General features: G+C 42.1%; 1 protein-coding gene and 1 long non-coding RNA gene across 2 annotated transcripts; one reads left to right on the forward strand and one right to left on the reverse strand.

Annotated features, from left to right (window-relative positions):
• Positions 1–3,018: 3,018 nt before the first annotated feature.
• On the forward strand, positions 3,019–3,848 carry LOC123040173 (uncharacterized). The gene is made up of 2 exons (XR_006418061.1): positions 3,019–3,245; positions 3,330–3,848. It is a non-coding gene; the product is annotated as an uncharacterized lncRNA (long non-coding RNA).
• Positions 3,849–9,940: 6,092 nt separating this feature from the next.
• LOC123038852 (40S ribosomal protein S21-like) lies at positions 9,941–10,510 on the reverse strand. The gene is made up of 3 exons (XM_044462277.1): positions 10,411–10,510; positions 10,197–10,329; positions 9,941–9,997 (listed from the first exon to the last, which is right to left on the reverse strand). The coding sequence occupies exons 1-3, from the start codon at positions 10,458–10,460 to the stop codon at positions 9,941–9,943; spliced, it is 240 nt and encodes a 79-aa protein (XP_044318212.1). The 5' UTR covers positions 10,461–10,510.
• Positions 10,511–16,273: the final 5,763 nt, after the last annotated feature.

Here is a 16,273-nt window from a genome sequence, read left to right on the forward strand (position 1 = left end):
TGTATAAAAAAACATACATAGAGTGATACGGTAACGGTTTTCAAAATAATACAATATCGAATGCACATGCAAAATCTTGTAAATATTCACCAAATAAGGATATTGCTGAAGTGCAGCTAAAGGCTTGTCATTCACCTTCTCTCTTGGTAGCCAAAAATGTGATATGGTGATGCACTACTTATAGGAGATAAAAGAGGTGATGTTCGATTTGAACTATTCAAGGAAAATCTTCTCGGGTAAAAACTCGATTCTCCACCAATAAAGATACTAGACAACTGAAAGTGGGTGAATTTGATGTACGTGCAGTATGATAGGTCAATTTGCATTAATTGTAAGACTTTATGATGTGCCTCTAAACAATGTGAATGGACATTTACTATGTTGCCCAACATTATCACACCAGGGGAATGAAAGTTGTAATGAGATATTGAACGTGTCTACTTTTCAGATATCTTATTGCTCTGAAAAAAAGACATTAATGATTGAATATAATGTGAAATGCAGTTTGAGGTGTACTTAGTTAGGGGTGACTTTGAAACTACATATCATCCTTGGTCCAAGAAAGACCGATATTTCATGTCATACTCTTTGAAATTAATCATCAGGGGACGACATTGTCATGTTCCCTGATCTCTTCAGCACCATCACACTATTTTTTTAATCATATTTCCCTCCTTGCATGTTGACGGTATTGTTAATCATTCTATTTCAGCGCTCCCTGAAGTGAAATGTGCATGTTGTTGCAGGGAGGAACCAAAATAAACTGGCTATGTTCTTGAAAAAAGAAAAAAAATGGCTATGCAGTTGCTATTTTTTGGGGAATTATATATGCATGGTTAGCCGTTCTCATCAATGGAGTTATATTTGATTTTGATTGTAACGATTTCAGTCATTCTCCTTACACACTAACATCTCGGTTCTTAGTTTACGAATCACTAGCCAAAACTGCGTACGGAATATCTGTTTATTAAGATGTTATATTAAGGGAGTTGTGGCACTATTGCATGTAAACTATTTGTTTTCAAATATTATCAAACCAGCTAATTACTACTTCGTCTAAGTACCTATATTTTTATATAACTGAAAAAGTTAACTGAATTACTTTAGATAAACTGAATTACTTCAGATAAGACACGACAAATGGCCATAGATTACAGCAACTCTAGCCGATCCCCTAAACGGCTATAGAGAAGTAAAATTTCGGTTTTACTTCTCTAACCCGCACCTAGGTAAAGTAGTAAACCGAATAGAAGAGTAATTGTTTTACTCCACTCCTTATGGACTCCTCTATTCAGTCGGCCGCCAACGCTCGAGCAAAACATCTGCTCCCCTCCGCAGCCTCACCCACCCCAATCTGTTGCCGCATCACTGCCGACACCATGTTTGTCTAATTCTTTTTCTTTCTGAATTGTATTTCTATGGATTTCAAATGCAAGGGTATTGCAGTTGAAATTGGGTTGCCACGATTTGCTAATTTCTCTTAGGGTTCACATCTTGTTGGCCACGCACAGTGGGGAGTAAAACACAATTCAAGTTCTATTATCTTAGGCAGTCAAGGTCTATTGTCGTATGTTGCCGTCGCCGAGCAAATTTTTTTATTGTTTTGTTTTCTGATATTTCAGTGTTCAATGTTACGTAATCAACAAGAATTTCAGGTGAAACACTTTATTGCAGCAACATCTTAGGTACACCCTTATGAGACACGCAAATGTTATTTTTATGTATAGTATTGTTTGGTAACCATTGTGTATGATGTACATGGTGCACACCTGGACAGCGGGGCATTTTGGTTCTAGGTACGCCCTTGTAGGACGCCCCATATGACATGCCACCGTCCTCGTCCACCCTGATTTGAGCCTCTCTCGCCGTCACCGGCGCAAAAAACGGCAGATCTACGTCTGCCGCCGCCCTGCCAGATTTGACACATCCGGCAGCCATCGCCTTTGCCATGGATTAGCCGAGTTACCAAACCGCACAACCCAGGCAATGACTCTGTGCCGCATGTAGGTATGGCCTCCTCCTCTAGCCACTCATATATCACTCGTCGGCAGACCACCGGCAAAGACACGCCCGACCATCGATCGGGCTCGGCACTGGCCCAGCAGCTTGTCGCCTCCCTGTTGCCGGTCACCAAGTGCGACGATTGTCCGCGGCATGTGGTGCGCCGAGTTTCGACGATGCCGCAACATCCTGGATGGGTGTTCTTCAAGTGGAAAAAACATGGTGTGAGTGCTTGTTTATCTTGTTGTTCATCGGATTCGTCGCAATTTGTAGCTCATTATTTTGTCAAAATGTGTAGGATGGATGCAAGATTTGGTATTGGTAAAAAGAGTACATCGATCTATTGATAGCGAGAAATTTGACAGATGTTTATGCACTCCTTCCTAGACTAGAGACTAGACATGAGACTAGAGGCGACACAATGTTGAATTGTGTGGAACCTAAGAAGAAAGAAGTGTGCAAGCTTGAGAAGTCAATTGAGAAAATAAACAATGTTCAAAATGAGAAAAAATATTAATCCAACTTGTGGGAGCAGTTATGGAAATTGGATTTCTATTGAAGTGTCTAAATGTGGTTCTTTTTTTTTGTTCGGTTCTCTTAGCAAAGAACGATGAATTATGTACTATGATGTATTGAAATGTCCTTCAATGAAATAAAGAAATAATGAAATTTGTTTCGGTGACCGAAAAAGAAATGCATTTGACAATTTTTGTACTCTACTAAATTTAGGAGATCGACTAAATCCGGCCAAAAAATAGTGGAGTAGAAATACTCTACTAAGCTTTACTCGGCTGGATACTCCTCTATTTTTAGCAGACCGGCTAGAGTTGCTCTCAAACAATAATGGAGAAACCTAATCCACCATCTTTTTTAAGACAAGACAGCTGAAAATTACATCCATGGTGTTATTATTCAAATAGCAATGTGTTTACCACTGGAGATGATATCTCAAGACGCTATATGGTTCTTCGGAAGTAAATTTCTTGATTGTGACATACAATAAAAGAAGCCAAATAGCTTTGAAGTCACGGGGGAAGTAGTTTTCACCCCACCACCATTTTTCCACACAATCTCCAGTTAGTGGAGGATCCATTTTCCATGGTAGATTGACAAATGTGAACAAACAAAGAGGCAAACATCCATTCTTGCCATCTATAAATAGCTGATCACATCACACTATGTTTATTCTCTACTAGAGAGAGCTATACAAAACCATTCAGTTCAACCAATTTGAGCAGAATTATGTAAGTACTACTTCTTGCATTTCGAAGAGCTTTGTCTTCCTGCAGTTATCCTAATTAACTTTCTTGTTTTCTTATTTCCATAAGTACACTATTCGTAATGAAGACCGGTGTGATCATGGTTGTTGGGCTGATTTTCATCAACTTATGCACCTGCATGCCAAGACATGTGGCAAACCATGGATGTCACGATACAACTGTGCCACAGAAGGAAATGCGCAGTCTGATGTCTGGCACTGATGGCAGGAACGGGCCTCCGAGCAACGATCACCAGTGCCCACTTGGGACCTACCCTAATTGCCAAGGGATGTCCCAGAATACCCAAGAAGCAGCTCAAGCTGTTGGAGGAAACTAAGGCAAACTGAGAGATTGTGAGTATGGAATGAATACCCGAAGTTTATATTGCTTTTACTTCCACGTACAGAGTCATGTGGCATGAGATATGTATCATGTCGTCAATGTTTCTGCGTAGTCCGGCCGTAGCTCCCTAGATGCTATACACCATCAAGATCTCAGGAATGTACTTATCCTATATGCTACTGGTGTACTGGTTGAATTTACGGACTCTCATATGTGTGTGATACAGTAAAATATTTTCAAAGCTAAGATACAGTAAAGTGTGCTGCGTATGCACTCCCACCGCACTTCGATGCTCATCTAGAGATGCTTATGCTTCTAACGAAGCATCCCTCGGGCAGACATGCTTAGAGCATCTCTAGCAGACCATGTATAAAACCGTGATCCGCAAAATAACCGTCAAAATACGGGTCGGCACGGGAGATCCGGCCCGATCAGACCCCGCAAACGCGTCCGACCCGTAAAAGTTTTTGCGGGGCGCGGCATAATTCGCATCCCAACCCGCGAAAACGTGGGTCCCCCGGTCCCGTGGGCGCCCTGTATATAGGGGTAGCGGTTGGGCGGGCAGACATTTCAGGCCGCGCTTTTCCCCACCCACCGCCACCCCTCTCCCCAACGCCCCGCCGCCGGGCCGTCACCTACGATTCCAGCCAAACTAGCCGGCGGGATCACGTCGGAGGGACGCCACATGCCCGAGCTTGCCCTCCGCCACTTCCTCCTGCGTCGGCGGGCCAGAAACGAGCAGATCGGTGGTTGTTCGTCGCGACGGCTGGATTTCGCATTTCCGGCCACCGGTGGCCGCGCCAAGCCATGGATTGCTCGAGGAGCACCTCGGCAAAGCCCCAGCGCCGCATACAGGTACTCGTTTGTCTTGTAGCCGTCGTCGTTGGTTTGCCTGCAAGGATACGGCCGGCCGGCCACCAGGCTCGACGCTCGCGCAGCAGCTCGCCGGCTCGCCGATGCCGCTCATACAGTGCGACAACTGCACGCGGACAGTGCTGCGGCTAACTTCTAGCACGCGCAAGCACCCCGGATGGGTATTCTTCAAATGCGAAAACGATGGGGTATGTTGTTGGTTCCATTCGGCTTTGTCACCCTATTCTGTTCAATTTCGATAGCTTATGGACATCGTCATGTGTGTAGGAAGATGGATGCTCATTTTGGTTTTGGGAAGGAGAATAGATTGATTTATTGATAGAAAGAAACTTAATAGATGCTCGTGCACTCATTAGTAGAATTGAGGCTACAAATGCGGCTACATGTGCAATTAGAGAAGAAACTAGAGGGGAATCAACGTCTACTTCTTTAGAATCAAAGAAGAAGAATGTAGAATGCAAGATCAACAATCCGCAGATCAACAACGAAGGCATGGTGAAGATATTGGTCCAACTAGTGGAAGCGGTTATGGAAGTTGGACATCTTCTAAAATGCATAATTGTGGTTCTTGTTTTATATGGTCTTGCTATTCTAGCAAAGATTTGGTGAATTACTATGTATGCAGTGCCGTTGAAGAAAATAAAAAAGCAAAAAGATGTTTTCATGTGTGAAATTGAAATGCAAATTATTGATTTGCAGGCCGCCGCGGGCGGCAGCCGAGCAAGTTTTACGGGTCCGCTGCGCGGGGTCTGCTCGGCCGCCGCACGCGCAGGCCTACAAATCAGGTTTTCCGCGAACTGTAAACGCATTTTGCGGATCGGCTTTATACGGGGTCTGCTAGAGATGCTAGGTTTATTCTTGTTCCATTTCAAACGAAAGAACACAGTCTAGGAACTCTACTATGGCTCTCCGGTCTGAATTCATGTTGATCTCCAAGAAACTAAGAAAGTCGCTGCTTATTTCAGGGTGATCACAAATCTACCTTCAAATTTGTAAAATGCAGGAAGCCTTGTGCATGTCAAAGCTTAGGCTTCAGGCTGTACTTTGTAATATACCAACAAAAAAAGATCTTGGCAGTCGTAGACTGAACTGAAACAGGCAAAATCAGTGCTCAACTAGCTTCTCTTATACTTTTAGTCGCCAGCAGTACAATCACAAGACCAAGTTTTCCTGTTCTTGCAAGAGTCGGGGAAAGACAGAGTGAGTTTACATAAATAAAATGTTGTCCTAACAGTGTTGCCACATGCCTCAAAGCATCTAATCAACGAACAAAAAAAAAGACCATGCATATATGCAAATAGGAAAAGCAAAGCTCAAAGCCTGAAACCCATAAGAGGACATAAGCAACAACAGTTCGAAAAGGCCATTGCATGTGTCACACTGCAGAATCCATAATACATTACGCCCCATGTCTGAACATTTATTGGACCACCATTGAGAAATGCCAGCTAATAAACGTCAAATGCATATAACTCAATATGCAACAGTAGTGCTCAACTACCTTCAGTTAACATTAGAACGCCGCAAGTATTACATTCAGATAGCACGAAACATAACTGGAGTAGAGAGGAAATAAATAGAACGATGTAGAGATTAGTGAGATAGAATAAGAGAACTGATAGTTCACTGTCTGATAGTAAAGGACACGAGAACCTGTAGAAGCTTCGTACTCAAATTAAAGATCAGGTAAAACAATTTTTGTGAGGTAAGTAAGTTGCATCAGTAAACCATTATATCTCAAGACTTAAAACATACACAACAATGATCAAAGCACCAGCAGCGGGTACCAATTGGCTCATTGCTTTACATGATTTAAGCAAATTGACTCCTGAAGATAAGAGCTAAATGAGAAACAAAAATTCGAAATAATGGATTGTAGAGATGTGTAAAGCAAGTAAGCAACCTGGGTATCCAAGTACAGTTCTGTACTAATTCACTGTGGTTTACACCGCAAAAAGGAAACAACAGCAGAAAACAGGCCTGCAAGAGCAGAACAACTTTCAGAACAGCAAAATTTTGCACTACTAAATTCCAGGACAGCAAAATTCAGCGTTACTTTTCAGAAGGACCAATTTTGCATCAGTTCAAGAAGCAATAATTGGGAATGTGAATGGAGAAGTGGCAATGCAAAAACATTGCGTTGCCATGCTTTGAAGAATAGCTCTTTCTTTAAGGAAAATGCGAGGGCCTCATAGTTTAAGCGTTTGCTGGTTTAGTTTTTCACCGGTCGACGACTTACTCAGCTGGTCCATTGGCGAAAAAACAGAATATTTAAGCTATTTATTTTCAAAATGGCAACAGATCAAATAAACACAAATATTATTGAATATAAACCAATAATAAATCACAAGGTACTGGGCCTAATGAAGGATGTCAAGAGTTCAATTGCAAATCTTACACACCACTATCTGATTTTCCCCCCTGGTATTACTCCTATAAAGGACGTTGCAGTACCTGCCTCTTCAGCCCATTCGGGGGGCATCGGCGGCCCTTGGACCGTGTGATCGCTCCCCTCGACTGCCAGCCTACCTGTCGACATCCCCACCGTCTGATCTCGTTAACCCATATCTCACATCCCTGGCGACTTTGGAGGTACACTACAAGAAATATGTCAACTTGTGACCATCACTATTAGTCACTGAAAGGTCATGGTTTTTCATTTGCGACCTTTTTGTGACAAAAAAAAAGATCAAAAGCTGACAGTCGTAAACTGACTATAGCGACCTTCTCTGTGAGAAGGTCGTAGACGTTTACGACCAAAACAGAAGGTCGTTGAACCCATGACCTTTTGTTTTGGTCACTAGCTATCTGCCCAGGCCACGTCGGATCCGACATGGCAATCTGACGTGGCAAAATTACGACCAATTCAAAAGGTCAAAAATTAGAATCGGCCCAGTCCAATTGGGTGTTTATATGGGCAGAGCCCATTAATTCAACCAATTTAGTGTATTTTTTCTGTCAATTTTTGTTAGCTTCATGGGCCAAGCCCTACTATTCAGCCCATCAACTTCTATGCACGTTTGGCCTTTCAATAATATAGGTACTATTTTGTGCAGCCCATTTTCTTGTTTACATTCAGCCTTTTTATACAGTCAAATAATAATTCAATCTTGGAGTTGGTCCAGTATACTTTTCAGCCCATTCACATATATGCAGCCCATATTCATACAAATGATTCTCCTTTTCAATAAATTTTGCAAATAATTTCATAATTCATCACTAAATATGTTTACATCACAGGCCATAAAGCCCTACAAAATAGTATCACATGTTCCTATACAAAACTATCAAATCATACGTACAACAAAACAGAATACAAAAAATTTAGTTCAACAAAAATAAATTTTCTTCCTCTTTCATCTTCCAGAACACAACACCTGTCATTGAAAGGATCGACCATTAGAAGCATATAGAATACAAGGGAAACAATCAAAATAAAGAAATGAAAGGCACACATAATGAAAATTACGACAACATCAATATTTTTTATATTGCCATACAAACAGAAATGTAATATGATTGCTTAGGACATATGGCATTATCAACAAGACAGCAAAATTTAGAGTGCCAGCCCAGGAAGAAGGCAAAGCATATTTTACAGTGCGAGCTCAGGATGCCACCATGCAAACTAAACGAAGGGCAAGAGAGCAGGACGCAACTCTACCTGGAAATGCTGCTAGCCAGCGACAGAAGTAAGTTGGTCGGAGCCAAAGAGGGGACTGCCAAAGAAGCCAAGCATGCCGACGAGGATGGGGTAACCGGTGATCGTCTCCTGGTTCTCCTTGATCTTTCCCCCGAAGTTCTTCCGCTCCAGGTTGTCCTGCTGCAGCTGGTCCTACACCGCCTAGAAACAAACAATTCAGATGAACAACTGCATAGATCATACCTTGTTTGCTTATCTAGACCAGACACTACTACTATTTGTGAATATAGCAAATGTAAAAACAATGTAAATGGTGAACAACACTTGAGAATATATCAACAGATTAAGAGCATATTGTTTAGCATCACACAGATAGTAGCACAATGCTACATGCAACTATTAGGATAAAGTAGAGCTTCTACATTACATAGTCAGATATGAAAGACCAAGCAAACTGTTCGGAAAAAGACAAGTTACAGAGCAATCACTTAACAAGTAGTACCAACATGAGTAAATCACATAAAGAAGTGCAATCTAATATCACAGCTGCCAAAACACCATATCAAGATTCTGTACAGACCGAAAAAGAGCATGCGCTGCAGGACATATAAATATACCATGAGCATTATTTCTACAAGTAAAATGCATATAAATATTACAAACATGCCACTGGGTACTAATCAGCCAGAGTAGTGTCATGGCTACCCGAGTTATCACCTAAACACAGCCTCGAAGAGGATGGCCAACGCTACCTGCACTAGAGTCACCATGTTGCATGTAATTCCATCAAGACAAATACAATCAGCATCAGGATCAGAGGTTCAGAGCAAGAATAGTGAAGGCGTTTATGCTATAAACGACAAGGAGATGATGCCAACTCTAACAAAGTAGGCATAGAGTAACAAAACAACTCCATTACACTTAACCTGCTGCTACCTGCATACACTAAATGGAACCAGAAGTATGTCGACTACTAGACAACCATGAATGATGCCCAGGAGTATTGATTTGGAAACAACCAATCCTCCAATACTGATAAATTTTGGAGTATTAATTCGAAGATGACCTATACTACAGTACAGTGCAGTGCATAAGAAGGAATGAATCCATTTTCACAATCTGAGGAAGAATAAGAAGGAACCAAGCATATGAAGGAGTATCCAGTTTACTCATGTTGCTGCTACAGTACAGTACTGCTGCTATAGTACAGTGCTCCAAGAATAATATGAAATGTGGACTAATCGGAATAATCTGGTCTAATGTAGACAAATGTGGACTACCCTACTCCAACATGCTACTCTAACTATCAAAACTACACCAAATTAATTGGGAACATCACTGATCCTCACTGTCAAACTACTCCACCAAAGACAAGTACCGTCATGCTTTGTTGTAACTAGATTCACTATTTAGTCACAGGAAATACAACACAGTTCAAGAAATACTCCACCAAAGACAAATCATACACTAAACTACTGCAAGAAACTACTACAACAACAACTACTGCAAGAGAGAAGAGATAAGAAGAGGGAACTACTGCTTGCAAGTCCCAATTTAACAGCAGTAATCATCAATTTAGTTAATCGAAGATGCTACTCTAACTACTCCATTTTGCAAGATGCTACTGTAACTATCAGTACTGGAGTAATCGAATGTGTTGCAAGATGCTGCTCTAACCAGATGCTCCAAGTTGATACTCCAAGATACTACAAGCAAGTTCATCCCACAAGAAGAGAATTCAGACAAGAATCTGTTCCACACACACTGTTCATTCAAGCAAGCTGAACATAGGTCTTTCCATGGAGGAAGTGCATAGACTCAATCACCGGCCTTGTGCCAAATCCCCCACGCCTTCCTGTGGGGCCTTCACAACAATGACCTGCAAGCAGAACACACCAAAAACGAAGATAAAATACAACACAATAATCAAGGAAGAAATCTCAGAACAAACAAGTGTTCCATTTCCTTTTAAGATACGACTGAGCTTAGAGTAACATGATCATTGAAAATAGAAATTTGATGAGAGTAAACTTGTGACCACACACATAGTTCAATCAATACACAAGAAAGATGATTACCTGAGCACGGACAAACCCAGAGAGAGCAAAGGTGGTGAAGCGGCCATCATAGAGGCCATTCTCATCAATGAGACCAATGATGATCTGGACAGAGGCGTGGTCCTTGGCCGTGATGATCCTGTTGGTGGCCGAGCTGCAAGAAGCAGAAGAAAATGATTAGCACACATCCACCAGTGCAAAACACACACCATCAGACTAAAGAGGGTGTGCATACCACTTCCTGGGGACGTAGAGGTCCACCATGTCACCCACCTCGTTCTGCATGGTGGCAGCTGGTGGGGGAGTGGCACAGCAACAACGACTGCAAATGGCAGAAACAGTTGTTGACGCACAAACTAAGCACAAGAGGAAAGGTCATGGTTAGCCAGCCACAACCTTGTGTCCAAGAATCTAGCGACATCATTCAACAGAAATATTCTTATCAACCCTAACAAATGGCAGGAATCGATTGCTACTTAATTACGAAAATAGTAACAGGATCTGGGTCGCAAACTCGCGATTAACCACGAATCCAGGAGCATAGTTGCTCCATCTTGCGGTTACAGGGACGAAAGTATGCAAAGCATCGCATACTAGGCTAGTCATAGATCCTGACCAAGCACTTCTTTCTCGTTCTTAATGTTGTCTCTGCTTTTGGGTGTTGATTTTATCTGAAAGAAAGAACCAGAGTGGAAGAACACAAGTAATTTTGGGAGCGTGGGTGCGTGCGTACCAGGACGGCGAGGGTGGTGGCGGAGGAGGCGGCCCAGGCGGGCGAGGGCGCATGCTCGATGTGGTAGGCGGCGCGGTTGGCGGAGATCTCGTCGAGCCGCTTCCTGATCTGGCGGACGCGCGCCAAGAGGTCGTGGCGGAGCGCGACCTGCAGCACCGTGCAGCGCGGCCGCCAGCGGCGCCAGCTCCAGCGCCACCCGGAGTAGCGCGCCCCCGTGCCAGGGAGCGGCGGGGCCGGGGCGCGGCGCCTACGGCGCGGTGGAGGAAGTCGTCGAGCGCGGTGGAGGCGGCGTAGCGGAAGGGAAGGAGGAGGCAGACGGTGCAGGGGAGGGGAGGGAGGATCCGGTGCTGCACCTCCAGCCCGCGGATCCAGAGCTCGGTCGCCATGGTTGCGCCGCGGGCTAGGGTTTCGGGCGCTTGGGAAAGAAGGAGAAGGCGCGCGCGGTCTCCGGCGCGCCGGCGGCGGTGGTGGTAGAGGCTTGGGGGCACCGACGGTGGTGGGGTAGAGGAGAGGGTGGGGGTCTCCGGCGGTCTTGGAGGAGGTGAGGGCGCGCGCGGGCGGCAGTGGGGCGTGCAGCGCAGGTGAGGGGAGAGAGGAAGGAGAAGAGAGTGAGGGGAGAAAGAAAGGAGGCGGGGGGTGGATGGAAAAAGTCCACGAGCATCCTGAGAGCTAGGGTTTCGGCTTATGTGGGCTTGGGGTGAGGACTACCGTTGGATCCGCGATTATCCGACGGTGTTCCATGCATGATCCGCGTGAAGCGCCAACGGACCAATCAAAATGCAATACACACGAACGATGTTATGACCTTCTAAATAGGTCGTAGTTGACTAAAAAATTGGTCGTAGTTGACTAAAAATTCATTTTTAATTTTTCAAGCGCTCAAAATGAGTTTTTTTGTGAAGGGTCTACAACATATTTATTGCAAAATTGGACCAAATCAATTTTTTAAAATACCAGGCCATATTTAATGCATAAATGACCAAATGGTTGGGTGTCAAAAGCTTTGGTCCATCTCTGGTGAAAAAGACAAATTTTTGCTGATCCAGCAGGAAGCGGGTCAAATTTGAACTGCAGCTGCCTCATAGTTTGCTATTTATTTTTTCCAAAAATCATTTCTAGGTAAATAAGTACCTATTTAATCAGAGAAACATCAAAAGTTTTCCAAGATTCAACCACTAGCTAGGAACGGTCAAGCCCGCCGTTTTGACCGCATTTTGAAACGGGCATAAAAAATTCAAAAAAAATCAAAAAATTGGAAAACCTTCGCATTGTGTCATTATATGTGACCAAGTTTCCAGGAAAAATAATAAACTTGTAATACAACAATTATTTTAAAAAAGTGTTCTCAGAAACGAGCTATCATGCGTGAAGATTCATGGCTTTCAAGCCAAAGAAACAATCTTATGGCCACATTCATGGCATGGTTTGTTCAAATGATCTCATATTGTGCACAAGGGGGCATCTTGGAATTCCAAACAATGTTGCCAAAGGGAGTTTTCCTTTTCTTTGCACGAAAAATTCATTTTCCATTTTTCGAGTGCCCGAAATGAGGTTTTTTGTGAAGGACCTACAATATATTTATTGCAAAATTGGACCAAATCAATTTTATAAAATACCAGGCTATATTTAATGCACAATTGACAAAATTGTTGGGTGTCAAAAGCTTTGGTCCATCTCTGTTGAAAAAGACAAATTTTCGCCGATCCAGCTCGAAGCGGGTCAAATTTGAACTGCAGCTGCCTCATAGTTTGCTATTTATTTTTCCCAAAAATCATTTCTTGGTAAATAAGTACCTATTTAATCAGAAAAACATTAAAAGTTTTCCAAGATTCAACCACTAGCTAGGAACGGTCAAGCCCGCCATTTTGACAGCATTTTGAAACGGGCATAAAAAATTCAAAAAAATCAAAAAATTGGAAAACCTTCCCATTGTGTCATTATATGTGACCAAGTTTCCAAGAAAAATAATAAACTTCTAATATGGAAATTATTTTTAAAAAGTGTTCTAAAAAATGAGCTGTCATGGGTGAAGATTCATGACTTTTAAGCCAAATGATCAATCTTATGGCCACATTCATGGCATAGTTTGTTCAAATGATCTCATATTGTGCACAAGGGTGCATTTTGGAATTCCAAACAATGTTGCCTAAGGGAGTTTTCACTTTCATTGCACAAAAGAGCCATTTTCCATTTTTCGAGTGCCCCAAATGAGGATTTTTTGTGAAGGACCTACCAAATAATTCTTGCAAAATTGGACCAAATCATTTTTCTGAAATACTAGGCCATATTTAATTCACAATTGACCAAATGGTTGGGTGTAAAAAGTTTTGATCCACCTCTGGTGAAAAAGACAAATTCCCGCCGATTCAGTTGGAAGCGGGTCAAATTTGAACTACAGCTGCCTCATAGTTTGCTCTTTATTTTTTTCAAAAATCATTTCTAGGTACATAAGTAACTGTTTAATAATAGAAACATCAAAAAAATTCAAGATTCAAACACTAGCTAGGAACGGTCATGCCCGCCGTTTTGACCGCATTTTGAAACGGGCATAAAAAATTCAAAAAAATCAAAAAATTGGAAAACCTTCGCATTGTTTCATTATATGTGACCAAGTTTCCAGGAAAAATAATAAACTTGTAATACCGAAATTATTTTTAAAAAGTGTTCTCAGAAATGAGCTATCATGCGTGAAGATTCATGGCTTTCAAGCCAAATGATCAATCTTATGGCCACATTCATGGCATAGTTTGTTCAAATGATCTCATATTATGCACAAGGGGGCATCTTGGAATTCCAAACAATGTTGCCTAAGGAATTTTTCAATTTCTTTGCACGAAAAATTCAACTTTCATTTTCCAAGTGCCCAAAAGAAGATTTTTTTGTGAAGGACCTACCAAATAATTGTTGCAACAATGGACCAAATCAATTTTATAAAATACTAGGCCATATATAATGCACAATTTAAAAAATGGTTGGGTGAAAAAAGTTTTGATCCACCTCTGGTGAAAAAGACAAATTGCCGACGATTTAGTTGGAAACGGGTCAAATTTGAACTGTAGCTGCCTCATAGTTTGCTTTTTATTTTTTCCAAAAATCATTTCTGGGTACATAAGTATATATTTAATCATAGAAACACCAAAAAAATTTCAAGATTCAACCACTAGCTAGGAACGGTCAAGCCCGCCGTTTTGACCGCATTTTGAAACGGGCATAAAAAATTCAAAAAAAATCAAAAAATTGGAAAACCTTCACATTGTGTCATTATATGTGACCAAGTTTCCAGGAAAAATAATAAACTTGTAATATGGTAATTATTTAAAAAAGGTGTTCTCAGAAATGAGCTATCAAGTGTGAAGATTCATGGCTTTCAAGTCAAATGATCAATCTTATGGCCACATTCATGGCATAGTTTGTTCAAATGATCTCATATTGTGCACAAGGGTGCATATTGGAATGGCAAACAATGTTGCCTAAGGAAGTTTTCATTTTCTTTGGACGAAAAAACCATTTTCCATTTTCTGAGTGCCTGAAATGAGTTTTTTTTTGTGAAGGACCTACCATATATTTATTGCAAAATTGGACCTAATCAATTTTATAAAATACTAGGCCATATTTAATGCACAATTGAAAAAATGGTTGGGTGTCAAAATTTTGATCCACCTCTGGTGAAAAAGACAAATTCCCGTCGATTCAGCTGGAAGCGGGTCAAATTTGAACTGCAGCTGCCTCATAGTTTGCTCTTTATTTTTTCAAAAAATCATTTCTAGATAAATAAGTATCTATTTATTCAGAAATACATGGTTTGATGGCGAGACATCGAGGTTTGGACGGTGGCCGAGGGCCCCAACTCTAGAGCGCGTAAGCTCGCATGCCCGCCGCTTGGTCACCGCGTGACCGTGGCGTTGCCATGTGTTCTGGGCGGCCTAGGCATGTCTAGTGGGTTGGGCACTCCCCAGGTAGGTGCTAGGAAGAAAATCACAACATAAGATTCTCACGAGGAGACCGATCGATGCTCAAACATGAATAAGCAGCCAAGTGTTTGATTTGCGGTACGGGAAATGCACATGGCTAATGGGCGTGAGTTTTGGATGAGGATGATCAGATACTAAGAAGACCGTCTTCACAATTTTTCACCTCAAAAGGAGGAGCCTAGGTGGTACTTGCTTTACAAAGTACCACACTGGACATAAATACGAATGTTGAAGCTGGGCTCAAAATAATGAATGGATTGAGCTGGCATTTGGTGGAGGATGGTTATTTGGGCATAGGAAAGCACTGTAGAAAATGGATACCATTTGGACATGCCAAAGTGGTACTTCCTTCACAAAGTGCTGCTCTGAACAGAATAGGAAAATGAATATTTTCAAATTATTTTTGAACTAGGCAAGGAATGTTTTTGACATATTTGATGAAGATATGATCCAAAACATTTATGAGAATTTTTTGGGAATTTTTGGAATAACAGAAATATAGGTTGCTTCACAACCTAGGGCAAAAACTGCCACATGGACATGACACATAGGCAAAACTGATGAGATGGCGCCTAGTCATCACAACCCACCACAATCTACAAGGCTATGGCCATCTATATTGGTCATTAACAACTAGAAATAAGGCAGCGGACTAGCACTATTTGCTTTGTGACCATTTTGTATAAGGAAATTACGACCTTTCTGACCAAAATGGTCGCAATGGTTTAGGGTTTGGAGCCCCCCGAACAGCTTTTGACCAATTGGTCTGAAATGGTCATAGATCTATGAGCAATTCTTCCAGGGTCACTGACAGAAGGTCACTAGTTGACATATTTCTTGTAGTGGTAAATGACCTGTGGAATGTGAGCGTGTGGCCCCGCTCTCGTGTACCCTTTTCGTATCGTTTTTTGTCCTAGTGTGTGTGTGTGTGTGTGTGTGTGTGTGTGTGTGTGTGTGTGTGTGTGTGTGTGTGTGTGTGTGTGTGTGTGTGAGGGAGGGGGAGCCGGAGCCGTCCTTCCCTTCTCTCTCTTTTTCGGCCAGCTCTTTGGCTTCTCCCTTGATCTCTACTAGTTTGCTCAACGCCGCCTGGTCGGCCCTCTTTCTGTCCAAACGGTTATTGGACTATGTCGGAGCTAGCCAAATGCGTCTTTAGGTCAGCACATGACCGAATCATTGTATCTGCTCTCTATTTTATATTTGAGATGCTATATTCTCTTCTTTTTTGTACGAACCCTTTCGGTGCTCCCGTTGTTATTACCCGGTTGTTGAACCTTCAGATTGCTGCACGCCAAAGGGGGTGCCGGGGAACGTGTTGCTTTTATGCGTAGCCGGACCCATTCTTATGTTCTCTCTTTTTCTATGCCGGCTATTTTGATGCTCCATCCTATGTACCC

The sequence above is a fragment of the Triticum aestivum genome, chromosome 2B, assembly GCF_018294505.1.
Source record: "Triticum aestivum cultivar Chinese Spring chromosome 2B, IWGSC CS RefSeq v2.1, whole genome shotgun sequence".
NCBI lineage: Eukaryota > Viridiplantae > Streptophyta > Magnoliopsida > Poales > Poaceae > Triticum > Triticum aestivum.